The 13,300-nt window shown below is 44.0% G+C and overlaps 1 protein-coding gene across 1 annotated transcript in view; it reads right to left on the reverse strand.

The window, feature by feature from the left end:
• Positions 1–6,294: 6,294 nt before the first annotated feature.
• IARS1 (isoleucyl-tRNA synthetase 1) overlaps positions 6,295–13,300 on the reverse strand; it is a 95,579-nt gene continuing 88,573 nt past the window's right edge. The window contains exons 33-35 of the mRNA XM_063411434.1: positions 11,851–11,994; positions 10,771–10,923; positions 6,295–6,887 (exon numbers count right to left, since the gene is read on the reverse strand). Of these exons, the coding sequence (XP_063267504.1) occupies positions 6,805–6,887; positions 10,771–10,923; positions 11,851–11,994 (380 nt within the window). The 3' untranslated portion in view covers positions 6,295–6,804. The remainder of the gene's footprint in view (positions 6,888–10,770; positions 10,924–11,850; positions 11,995–13,300) is intronic.

Here is a 13,300-nt window from a genome sequence, read left to right on the forward strand (position 1 = left end):
GACCGTTTAAAAAGGGGAACCTGAGACACTTTTTCTAATTGATTTGCAGAATTAAGATTGGGAGTAAGCTCCTGCCAAGTCCACAAACTAATAGTATCATCCAGGGATCTGCAGTATAAGGTAAATGCTCCAAGTCTGGGTTTGTCCCCTCCATTAGGGCAAGTAGTCATCACAAAGAAAAATAAATATAACCTTTGTTGTTCTGGGGTTTTAACCCCGTGTCTTTATTTCTGTCACTTTGATTCCTCTTACAGAGCTGGCCTTAGTTAGAGGGTGTTTAACACCAAGTGAATGACAGAATCTTGAATGTACCTAAATATTGCCAGCAAAATCCTGTTTCTGACTTGTACATCCAGTATCTGATAAGGGTGCCACAGAGGTGTTCAGACATCAAGGTGATCAACACATTATTGCAGATATCCAAACAAAAGCACATTTCAGAACTAACAACCAGTTTCTCTCCTTGTATCCAGTAATTTTTATGGGTGAGCTAATGACAGGCTGAAATTTGTCAAGAATTTTTTGTGCAAATCCATCGTTTCCTAAAGTGACAAAATAAATTTTAAAAGCGACTCAGAAAAATCCTGTCACTTGCCACCCATCCTAGGGACAGATTAATTCTTAGGCAGCTTCCCCTCATGTGTGTCCTAAATTCCCATCCCGTTGCACTGCAAGCCTCTTGAAAACTTGCTCATTACTATTCTCTTTGCAATTAATATTTATTCATTGGAAGCCTCATCACATCTCACCCTAAGTTTTCCCTGCTGTAGACTAAACATGCCAGTTCTTCCAATCTTTCCCCACAAAACATCCTTGCCAGACCTTATTCCTGATTCTCCTCACGGGCCTCCCTCCAAATTGCCAACCTCTTTCTCATCGCAGGGTTCCCGAAATTGGACACAGGGCTGCAGGAGGAGCCTTATCAGTAATTGAGTGGAAAGATTGCTTCATCATCTTCCAGACAATCCTGTTTATACAGCACAGCACTTGCTTTTTTTGGTGCTCGTGTTCTTTGGCAAGAATATGGAATTATTAGTCCTTGTTTAATTACTAATCCGTGGCAACTCCCTTTGCTGTAAAGCTCTTGGTTTCCAAGAGCCTGAGCCTGGGTTTTGGCTCGTTCAGCTGACAGTGAGCAAGTTTTCCTTTTCATCTTACAAACACTGTCTTCAGGAATATTCAGGAGCCTTCATCCTTGTTTAGACTGTATCATCAGCAAGATCTGCAGCCTAGGATGTCAATTTTTCCACGTTGCCTCATCTCCTCCCACTTGCACTGCCTGGCACACGACGTCCACAAGCAATGAGGTCCCAAAGATCCCATGATTTTGGGGGCTGCCAGCACATTAATCACAGAACACACATCCTAGGTCCACATCTTGATAATCTTCAGCTTTGCAGAACTGCTGACTTGAAAAGCAAAGGGTATTTGTCCTTCAGGCAGACCACAAATGATATTCCATGGCAGCACCCTCTGCACAGCTGTCCAGCTGTCATACGAGATCAAACACAGCAAATATCAAGTGCCAGGGTACATTTTGCTTGTCTGCAAGATTTCAGCTGTTTTCACTGTTTTGAACACACCGAAGACAACTAGAACAAATTGCAGAATTAGGATAGTGTTTACAGAACTCTCAAGAAAGTCTTAAAAATCAAATATCTTTAGGAAAAATTTTAATTCCGTACACAAGGAACTTCAGAAGTCTTCTGAGGAGATTTGTGACCTCCTAATTAGAACTTTGTACAGAGAGAGACTGGAAATTAACTGAAATACCCAGACATACTGAAATAGGAACCTTCCCCCTCCCCCAATTACATAAAAGCTATAATTATATTTGTTACATAAACATTTTAACCAGGGAAAACATTAGATAATTGAAGACAGCCCCTCCCTCCAACCCATTCCCCACCACTCACAGCACAGCAAGAGTAAAATTAACTCAGCAAAGTTGTGTTCCCAGTGAAAAAGCTGCTCCTGTGCGTGGATGGTGCTGTGCTGCTCATGCTGGGGAAGAAAGATGTGAAAGGAAACTATCTGAGGCTATTTTGCAGGTCACCTTTTGTAATGCAGCTGCAGACTGCAGTGTATTTTCAATCTGCTTAATCAGTGTCATTTCTGTAAGAAATCAGATAAAGAACAAGAAATTATTTAACAGACTGAATAATTGCTTTGTGCTTTACCAGTGATGGCGATGCTGAACTCCACCGCTGCTGGCAGAAATCAGGAAGATTCTGAGCTGCAAAAGGGCTGAAAGGTTGATCAGCTGCCACTCAGCTCATTGCAGGATGAGGAGAAACCTGTTTATTTTTTCTCTCCTTAAAACCTTAATAGTTTTACAGACTTGTAAGTACTTTTTACAAACTTGCAGAAGGTCATCTACAGTTCTGCTTTTCCCTGCATCCAGGCAAGACAGAAATGCAGCTCTGACTGTTGTACCCCAGCCCGGGGGAGGCAGTGAGGTGACCCAGCCTGGCCCAGAGTGAGGGGACACGAGCAGTGACAGGGACTGGAGTGACAGGACCAACCCTGCTGCTGTGCTGTCACAGAACTTCGCTGGTTTAGCTCAGCCAAGCCCGAGGATTTCCTCCTGTGCTCAGCCTTGCTCAGTGCCAGGCCCTCTCCTTGCCAAGGGTGCCAGCTAGGACCAGTTCCAGAATCCCAGCCTGGTGGAACTGGGACAGAGCAGATCCCTGGGAGCTCAACCCAGCTCCCAGAGATTCAGTGGGCAGGGACACAACTCTGCACACGTGCTGGGGGTGTCTCCACTCTGCTGAGCTCCAGCACTGTCATTTTTGGACACAACAATGGATCTGGTTTGTGGCAGTACCTGCTGCTCCCCAGCAGCACAAAGCTGGCTCAGCACAGCCCTGGATGCTGCACACACTCCAGGCAGGGGGAGAGCTGCATGTGAGAGGCAATGTCGTGGTTGGGGGGGGAGGTGAATTTTTCTAGGGGGATGTGGGCAGTCTAATCAGTAATCAGCTTTTCTGCTAGCACCTAGATTGGTCACTCAGAAGTTTAGACACGCCTCTGAAGACACAAAGAGTTAAAAGCAAGAGTCTGGGGGGGTTCAGCCTCTTTTTCGGATCTTGGTTTTTAGTAGAGAGACGTGTGAGGCCTTCCCCTGCCCGGCCACGAGGCTGAGTGGGGGAGGGGAAACACGTGGTCGGCTCAGGTAAGCCGGAGCCCCCCCGGGGGGGGGAGAAGAGAAGAGACAGGACTGGAACTGAGCTGCCCCGTCCAGGATGGAGGGGTGGAAAACTGTAGAAGTGCCTTCTGTGTGTGCTCACCCCCCTCCTCCCCCCAAACTCCGGGAGAAGGTGCTCAGCCATGTGGGGGGTTGCCGAGCCTGGGAATGCCTCTGCCTGCAGCACCCTGCCGAGAAGAAACTGTTAACCCTTGCTTGGCAGAAAGAAACTTTTCTTAGACATTGATTCTCATAACTAGTGGTTTTCAGAGAGAGAGAAGCGGCCTAAGACTGAGATAATAAAGCATGATTGGAAAGAATTCGATAGAAGAATGAGAAGAGTAGCCTTGAAGCTGGACTTTTCTTGCATAATGTCAGCCATAGACTGAACTTGAGTCTCTTTTGAACATAAACTGCATTTTTAGGTAGATGCAGCTGCCCCTTGCTTTTGCTACAGTGACTGGCACTTGAAGTGAGTAGCGAGCAGAGAAGAGAGGGGGAGGGTGAGGTGGTGCCCTCTGCCCTCAGGGCAGACCTGCTCCTGGAACCCCGGCCCCTGGGTGAAAAGGGGAGAGCTCGGCATGCAGCATCCTTAAAAAGCCCTGTATGTAGTTGTGGCCTATGAGACAGCGGTGAGAGCGCTGGACATAGGAAAAAGAGAGTGTCACCTTAGCAGACTTCTCCGGGCGGTGCTATGGGTGACATAGAAACACATAAAGAGTAGACCCGTGTTTTCTGAAGAACAGTCTGTGGTGCGAGAGAGACTCCTCTCTCCCTTGCTAAATTGAAGATTAGTTTGTTTTTGAGTAGTAATTGTTTGATCTAAAACCCAGGGGTTAGTCTGTGAAGAGTGATGAGTAGAGAAGTAGAAACTAAGAGAAGAAAATGTTCTAAGAAGTTTTTATTTCTGTCTCTGTGTGTGTTTAAGAGTTTTTTTGTCGCTGTTCTTATGTAATGTAATAAAGTTTTAGTGAGTTTTTTTTTGTTTTCAAGATTTAAGCCTGCTCTGCTCTGTTCCTGATCACATCCCACAGGAGTTGTTAGAGAAAAAAACATATATTCATGAGTGCACTAACATCTGGCCAGTGTTAACCCATGACAGGCAACAACACCAGGATTGAAGGATGTCACCTCCTCCAGACACAGCAAATGCTGTGGCACAGCCCTGGGAGTGCCCTGGTCGTGGTTTCTCTGTGCAGCAGTGGTCTGGGACCTCATTTGTGTAACAAGCTATTTAAGAGAGGAGCTAATTGAAGTACATAAATCCTGAAGAATATCACATCAAACCAAGAGACTATTATTAGTCCAACCTAGATAATGTTATAGAAGTGCATTAAGAAACCTCAATAAAAAAATTACTAAGAGACATTCCCCACTTCAAGATCCCAAGAGATAAATTCTCTCATGCAATGATCAGATATTATCCAGAATAAAAAAGGAATACTAAAAATGGATGTGGAGAAGGAAGGCAGAGACAGCACAAGTTCACCCAAATGGGTCACAGCCTGTTCCTGACATTCACTGCTTTGCAGGTAAGAGATCAGAGCCATCCAACAGTGGCACCTGAAAGGAAAATTAAACTATAATTCTGCCACAAAATTATGTTTTTTAAGTACATGTTGCTTATGTAAATGTTGATGTAAAGTTAATGGACCCAGAAGCATTTCCAGCAGTGTCCTCTGATCAACTCTGGTCTTGTTCCTCCATCACCTCTTAAGTATCTTAAGTACATGGAATTTTCCCCTCTGCCAATTTCTACTGATCCTACCAGACAGAAAAGAGCATCTTTGGGCATTTCCATGCTTGTGATGTGAGCAAGCTGGAGCACACCTGGGTTTCTGTTCCAGTTATCACAACCCATGAGCACTGTGCTGATGTGGAGAGAAAGCTGAGACACTAAAAGCAACCAGGTTAAAAAAACAAAACCAACCACACATAAATAAAACAAAAATAAAACAAAAAAGGAGAAAGAGTGAAATGCATGTAGGGAAGAAGGCAGAGTGACATGAAACAGGACAAAATGCTAAATCCCAAATAACTCTTTAAAAATGCAAGTAATGTTGTGACCTTAGACTGAGTTATTAAGAATGAGGTTAGGTTGCAATAATTTACCATCTCCCTTTATTCTCCATCAATAATAAAGCCAAGTTACTTTAGGAACAGCAATCTTGCTATCACAGAAGAGGAAACCTGGACGTTTTTAATGTGGCAAAGAAACCCCACAAACCAATACAAATTGGATTTCCGTGTCACTATGTCAATAAAAACCAGCTGACTTCCAGGTAAAAGTGGAGGGCAATGTCCAGTACTCATTAACCTGAGCAGGGCACTGATTCAAGAGGCACAGCCATTTTTAATACTGATAAAAATAATTCTCTGTGAGCTGAGTGCCGGGAAGTTGGCTCACTTCAAAGGAGCCCTTACAATTTTGGTCCAGTCCACCACTGCACAGGAGTTACACAGAACAACTATGTATAGTTATTCCAACTAATACAGAGTTATCATGAACAAACTTTGGGTTTTGTTCACAGGGCAAAGATGAAAAACACAGAGCAATGGAAAAACATGCTCAGAACTCTGTTCTGCTGGGCTGTAACTCCACTGATCCCTGTTTGCAGTGGGTGTCCCACTGTTCCCAGCAGAGCAGGCAGCAGCCCCTGCCCAGCACGGGGTGAGGACAGCAAGGCTCGCACTGACAGGGAGGTGCAGAGCACCCAGGTGAGCTCAAATCTGCAGCTGAACCAGGCAAAAACAGCCCCAGCACTGCCAAAGCTGGGCTCTTGCTTCCCCTGCTGGCAGGCACACGAGTGAACACTGAAACACTGACAAGTTGTGTTGGGTATTACAAAAACTAAAACCCCAGCTATCTTCAGTGTGGCACTAAAACCTCGACTATTTTGAGTCTGGAACTGCTTACATATCAGAACAACTTTCCCCCAAGCCCTGAACAAACCAACCCTCAAACCTGTCAGCACCACACTCCAAACAGCCACTGGTGCTCTGCACTGTCACATCTCAGCTGTCTCTGGATCCACACGGAGCTCTAAGATGTGACTTCTTCAGAAATCCTAAAGAAGCAAAAGACTCTGAACTCAGGGAAGCAAGAGTCTGGAGACGAAGCAAATTTATTGTTCCAAGTGCTGAAATTAGGGAGTATTTGAAATCAACAGCCACACACTTGATGAAAACCCAGCGAGTACGAATGACCCAATCCAGATAACCCTTAAATAAGTTACAAAGCTGTTGTGGGATGGCAGATACATATCAGAGAGCCTTGCAGGTCACCCACAGTTTAGAAAAGATGTCCCCTGCACAAAGGACAGGCAGAGAACAGCATCATTGAGGTACGAGTCCCATTCCTCTCAGGCAAATTACTGCATAGATATCTAAGGTTTCTGAACAGCTTTTACAGCATATGAAGGTAACATAATGAAAATACATTGTATTTGAAACCAAAGAGCAGCATATTAGACATGCACCGGTAGAAAACATCCTGTGTGCCACTAGAGATGTTAGAAGGACCATACACAGCTTGGATGTTCATCTAAAAGCATCACATTTTCCTTTGATTTCTGTTTTTGTGGAAAAAAGTCCACATGGTCGTAAATCTGGAATTCTCAACATTCAGCTGTGGTGGGTATGACATGGACATAGAGGGTCTTCATGTTCAGGTTCTTCATAGAAACGTCCTTTGTGATCTCTGGGTGAAGGAAAGAAGAGAAACAACAGAGTTAGTGCTCTTGCTTACCAGGAGCACTATGAACTTATTTTTATTTCATTTGCTTTATTCAAACATTTTTGCTGGTTCCACCACTGTGGGACTGGGACAGAAACTGCTCAGCTCGAAATTCCCTTCTGTTAAAGCATGAAAGGAAGCATCACCACATGTCAGGAGTGTCCCTGCAAGAGCAGGAGAGCCTGGTTTATGTTCCAAAGCAGAATTTTTTCAAAGTCTGCATCAGCCCACAGCTCTCAGCTTCACATCCTGACAGAGCAGCACCTAGTTCAGAAAACTCTAACACTGTGATATAAAGTCAATATGAATGGTACAACACAGTGCACTGCAAGTCACAGTCCCTCCTAAACAGTTTATATGTAAAGTAAGGATTGTACCAGTACCTGGTGAAAAACTACTGCTGCAATCTTGTTGAGCATGCCTGCAGAATTTCTTACCATACAGGATAATTCCCTAAGCCTTCCCATAGCTACATGCACAGAGTTTGGAACAGCAACAGGATAAAGTCCCAAAAAGCCTCTGAAGGACAGAGGCACTTCCAGCAGGCTGACTCAACAGTTGTAATTACTCAAGAACCACAAACACAGAGTAATTCCAGTTGTGTCTAGGGAAAGTCACCTGCAAAGCTTGCAGGAGCTGAAATCTTTCACTATTACATTGTGAAATGTGAGATTTTCCCCAAGAAGCCTGGTGCTTGCTGACTTTGCTTGCAGCACACCTCATCTGCAGCAAACTGCCCCACTGGGAGCAGGAATACTGTGAGGTACAGCCTTGGAACAGAAGTCACCCCAGGAACAAACACCCCTGGGGCCTCCTCACTGAGAAAGTTCAGAGTGATAAGAAAGTTGGCAGGTGTCACCACAGGAACAGTGGTGAAACCCAGATTAACAAGGATTGGGGTCATGGAGTCACTGCACCCCGGAACCCCTGCAGAAACCCAAGCAAACACCAGATAATACAAAGATCTGGCAGCAGTGTTAGCACAAAGGACACATTAATAACACCCAGACTGCTGGGGGTGTTCAGGAGGAACCCTTTTGCAGTGTCTTGCCCCATCTTGCTTTGAAAACTGTTTCATTATTAGACTAAACACACAGAATCTGCAGTGATTTTTAAAGCCATCTGTTAATCAGAGAACTGAGAAGTCCTCATGGATCACGGTGTTTTCCAGGAGTTCTCTTCCATTGTAATACTCCTCGTTAAGCAGCTGAACATCCATCCACAGAGCTGGAAGAGTGGAGCTATAATCCAATTCAGTAATTAGGGCTTTATTCCCTCACTAACCTTCCTTCCCAGGAACATGTTCCATCAGGATGTAAAACAGCCTGGTCTGCAGAAGTAGCCAAACAGTGAACTTGGATCTCCAAGTCTCTAAATATTTATTTTTAAGATCCTGAAAAATGAGGAACTTACACGAACTATTTCCAACAGTATTTATAACAACAATTAGCTGTAAAAACTGGAAATTTGATTTATGAACAGACTGTAGGGACACCCTCCCTTCTGTGCCAGCTGCTCCATGGAAGGGCTTTGCAGTGAGCATGTGATGTGTCCCCACCACCCCCAGTGTGATCAATCAGGACCTGGAACCTGGGGCTCTCCAGCTCAGGAATAAGCAACTTGGACATTTATTTTTGGAATGTTTTCCAACATTATGAAGGGGGAACAAACCCATGTTTGTTTCTGAAAGGCTGGTGAGTCTCTGTGCAATAGACAGCAGATGCCCAGCTGCCTGGATGGACAGCATTTATAAAAATAACCTTTTCAAAACCAGTAACTCATTTTCCACCAAGTGATTGTTTTTCCTTTTTACAGAACAGGCACCAACCTTCCAATTCATGGGCTATTTTCATCAAACATTTCAACAGTTAACAGCAAATACATTGTTTAGAATAAACCACAAAAAACCTACTCAAGAGACTGAACTTGGTTGTTCTCAAGGTAAGACCTTGAACAGATTGATCAGAAGATGAACAGGGGATTACAAAGCTGCAACAATTTAGATAAACATTAATTGGCCTCATGTTTTCTAGAGGCATCAAAGTGTTTTACATGCAGCACTTATTTATCCTACAAAAAAGAGATGTGAAGATAAAATGCAGCGATGCCAGTGTTTAAACTTAAAAAATGTTATTCCAGGAAGTGAATGCTGAGAATTAAATCTGAGATAGCAGAAGTGTGGCTACAAAGCATTAGCTGCACAAATAAACCTCTGGGACCGATCTCTGTGTTCTGAGTTCAAAAGGCCTTGGAGGAGTTATCAAATCTGATCTTTCACACCACTGTGAGCTGTCACTTCATACACTTTATTAAAGTTTAAACAGTTCTAGAGAATCCATACTACGAATGTTACAGTGATTTAATCCATTTCTCTTTCAGGTGAAGATATTTTAAACATCCTCAATTCAACAGAGCCTTAAAGGCTGTTTTGCCTGTACATTTTCCTGTCCTGTCAGCTCCTTGCCTCTTTCAAAGCTCTGCAGTTTCCTACAGTGGTTATTTCAGTGTCTGAACAGAATCATCTGGTGCTGTAGCAGTGACAGGAACCAAAGAGGAACTGTGCCTGACATCCCTTGTTCCTGAATCCCCAGGAGGGCAAGGCTGCACACAAAAATACCTTTGAGTTTATGCAAACCAAGTGTGGTTTATTTTCTTGGTTTTTACCCCTTGTGCTGAAACACTCCAGGCTCCAGTTTTCTGCTAACACCACTCACCACATTGTTTTTGGCTTTCACTCAAACCATCATCAGAAAGTTTCATCAGCATCTGAGATCCATTTGAGTTACAAAAATGGCTTGTGAATAAACGCACTTCAGGACATACTAAGTAAAACTTTAAAAAAACCCAATCCACAATAAAACCCTCTCCTTGCTCAGATTCCAATGTATCCACCTAAATCCTCTGGAGAGCTGAGTGACCCCAGTTGCTGCCCCCTCCTGCCAGCACCTCCTGAGGCAGCTCAGCCCACCCTGAGATGGGCAGTGTGAGCAGGATGTCCAAATTCTGGACAGGTAATGAGTGATAAGCCAAGAAATGTCATGGATCCCTCCCAAACAGCTCACAAACCACACCACTGTCACACTCTGCAGACAGAACCCTTGGCATCATCTCCTTCAGAGAGCTGGGTTCTCCTGAAGGCAGGAATCCCTGTTTGGAGTTGTTTAGGTTTTTACCATGTAGTTTCCAAGCCATTCTCTCAGTCAAATGAAGTCACAAATTGCTCTGGTCCAATTTTTCAGCACCACAGGTGGCTGCAGCTTCAGTCACACATCCCTCCTGAATCAGAGATTATTGTTTCCCATCTCTCAGTGGTTTTGGGGGGTTCTTGAGCATTCCAGACCTCTGAGCATGTGCTGAAGCTCCCTGCTTCCCAGGTACCCCAAATGGCTGTGCCCCACCCAGTCTGACCCACCCACGCTGCTCCAACAGGGATCCAACACTCTTTTCCACCCACTCCAACTCTCCAAGACAATGCAGCAATATGAATGGTAAGTGTTTAAACAGATTCTTAAAATATTCCTGCTGTAGACTCACTTCCAGGAGGGGATTCACTGCTCAGCCACTCAGCAGGGCCATTCCCACTGCTGACTGACCTTTACTGCAGAAGGAAAAAGCTTTCACACAACTTGCCTTGGCCATTTCATGAAGGGAATGCATTACAGCTTAGAACTTCTAAATCCGTGTTTGCTGAAAGGATTTTATTATGCTAATATTGAATTACTGGGCAAAATTAAACCTGTGTGTGAACAGTGTGGATTTAGTAATTAAACTTGATCTCAGGTTACATGAGCTGCTCCTCAACAACTTCAAGGATCCTCAGATGAGCAAACCAAAGGTTTGTGCTTACCATGAGTTAGTGCTTCATCCAGGAACAACTTTAGCCTCCTGCTTCTGAGCCCAAAAACTTTTGCTGTCTCATGCAGAAGACCTTTGTAGGTTAATCCATTCTGACCAACAGGGTTTTCCATCAGGAGAGTTCCCACTGTTCCTTTCTGGCATTCTGGACAAGATAAAATAGCTGAGTCATTACTAGGAAGAAATGAAATCGTTTATCTGAATAAATTGAAATTTAGGATTTCTTCTTCCATTTCATCTCTATTTCTTCATGGTACTGAGAGAAAAATTAGCAACACTAAGCTACAGATATTCACTAAGTTCATGAATTATAGAGCCAGAAATATAAGTGATGACTGACAGCTTGACCAAGAGAAGAAAACTTCTTTACATGGGTTAACAGGTGAACACAGAGCCTGGGAAACAAAATATTTCAACAGGACACAGAAACCACTTAATGCAGAAACTCACCAAGCACCTTCTGATGATCAAATCCCCAGTAAAAACCACATTTTTGGCTCCTGCAAGCTCTCAGTAGTGTCAGAAAGGGTTTGTACCAGGGCACAGGGTAAGAGCAAGTTACTGAAACAACTCAGCTGCTCCCACATGAGCTTTCAGAGTGCCAGATTAGCAGCTGGGAAACAGAATTACACACACACCCCTCTATACCCCACAGCAGGTGAATAATACAATTGATTTGGCTCTTAAATGCACTTAGAAATGTTTCACAGGCTGTTTCCAATGTCCTGGCAAAGAGCTGACTCTTCATTCAAACTGGTCTGGTTTAGACTCAGCTTTTCACAATAAGCTGCACGGGTGAGCTGATGGTCAGAAACAGGGACACAATGCCCAGGGGCTCACTTTTTAACCACTGCCCCTTATCTCAAACTGGCTCTCCTTTTTCTCTTGGGAGAAGAGGGAGAAAAGCTAAGTATAAACATTGTTTTTAGCAGAAAATGCACACTAGGAAAAAATATTTAAAAATCACCATATACCAATGAAAACCTCCACCAGTGCAGCAGCAAGTGAGAAGGGCCAAAGGCTGCACGAGAGCAGGCCCAGCAGTGCAGCAGCAGCCCAGCAGCCCCCGTACCTTGTGGCTGTGCATTGGTGAGCTGCAGGTTGATGTACTGGCAGAGCAGGGCGCTGGGGCAGCCGTGCAGGGCAGGGGCTGAGCCTGCAGTCACGTGCAGCGTCTGCCCGCTGAGGCGCAGCAGGTCTGAGTGCCTGAGCAGCTCTGCAACACAAAGGGACAGAGATCTGAGATCAGGAGCTGCCACGGGGCTGTCCCACTCCTCTTCCACAATCCCATCCCCAAGAAAGAGCTTCTCTGCTGCAAAAATGGAATTAGTGCAGAAAGATTTTCAGAATAACACAAAGGGGGTGCTTTGTTTGCTGTGGAAATTAGCTCCTATATAACATTTCTTATGCACATAGTGACTTATGCAATAAAAATAGTTAGCTAACTTCAAATAAGCAAGAAATTATTCACCCAAGCCAACCATTCCTATCTCATTACATCAAGAGCTGTGATCTTTGCTTGCACCCAGACTCCCCTGGCCAAAGCAATACTGGGAATGTGTTACTATGCAACATCAGGATATTTATTAATATTAAATATAATAAACTCCAGAAAAAACAAACCAAAAAAAATTCAAGTTAGGGCTCATGAATAAAGCACCCAACACAAATGTGTGTGTAATGCCACCACAGCTCATGATCCAGCACAACTCCAGGAGAGAATGAGGGAAGACCAGAGCCAAAGCAGGAGCTCCAAGAACAGCAGCAATCCCTGGAAGTGCTGGGAGGAGAAGCTGATGAGGTTTCTGTGATAAAAATGAATTCTGCAGCATTGCCTGAGCCTTGAGGTCAAACAGAGCCACTGATGGGCACAGTATTAAAGATAAGAAATAACATCACTCTCTGCTGCAAAGAGCTCCAGAGATCAAATGCAGGGAGCATTTATGTGTTTAATTTCTTGCCAGAAATGTGTATTCCTGTCCATATGGAACAGGCACGCCTGGCAGCTCCAGCCAACAGGTTTCCATTCCACAGCAGCCCTGTTCACATGTCACAGAGCCTAAGATGTACAAAGCCCATTTGCTATCAGTTCACCTTAAAGAATCTCATGGAGACTAATTTATAAATTTATACATTTTGTAGGTTCATAAACTTATTAAAAAAAAAAAAAACTTAATTGACCACCCAGCTCCCAAAAAAGCCCCAAACCCTCAAAAAACCTAACCCTGCAAAAAGGTGAACAGCAATCAGCAGCTACAAGCTCTCAAAATTCTGTCAAGTGCCACAGAACAGAGTGGGATGCACTGGGGAGCATTTACAACATTGCTCAAAGTACAAAGACAGATTCTAAAGATTCTAAAATGTGCATTTTGAATATCAACTTATATATATTTGTTTATAAATTTGTAACAGTTTAAGAAAAAAGAAAGCAAAAGCCAAACACTGCTCTGGCCTGTCTGAGGTACCAGGCACGTGCTAAAGCACGGGAAGGGGATTTGCTTTGGGTTTTATTTTCAGGAAAG

The sequence above is a fragment of the Prinia subflava genome, chromosome 14 (assembly GCF_021018805.1).
Source record: "Prinia subflava isolate CZ2003 ecotype Zambia chromosome 14, Cam_Psub_1.2, whole genome shotgun sequence".
NCBI classification, from domain to species: Eukaryota; Metazoa; Chordata; class Aves; order Passeriformes; family Cisticolidae; genus Prinia; species Prinia subflava.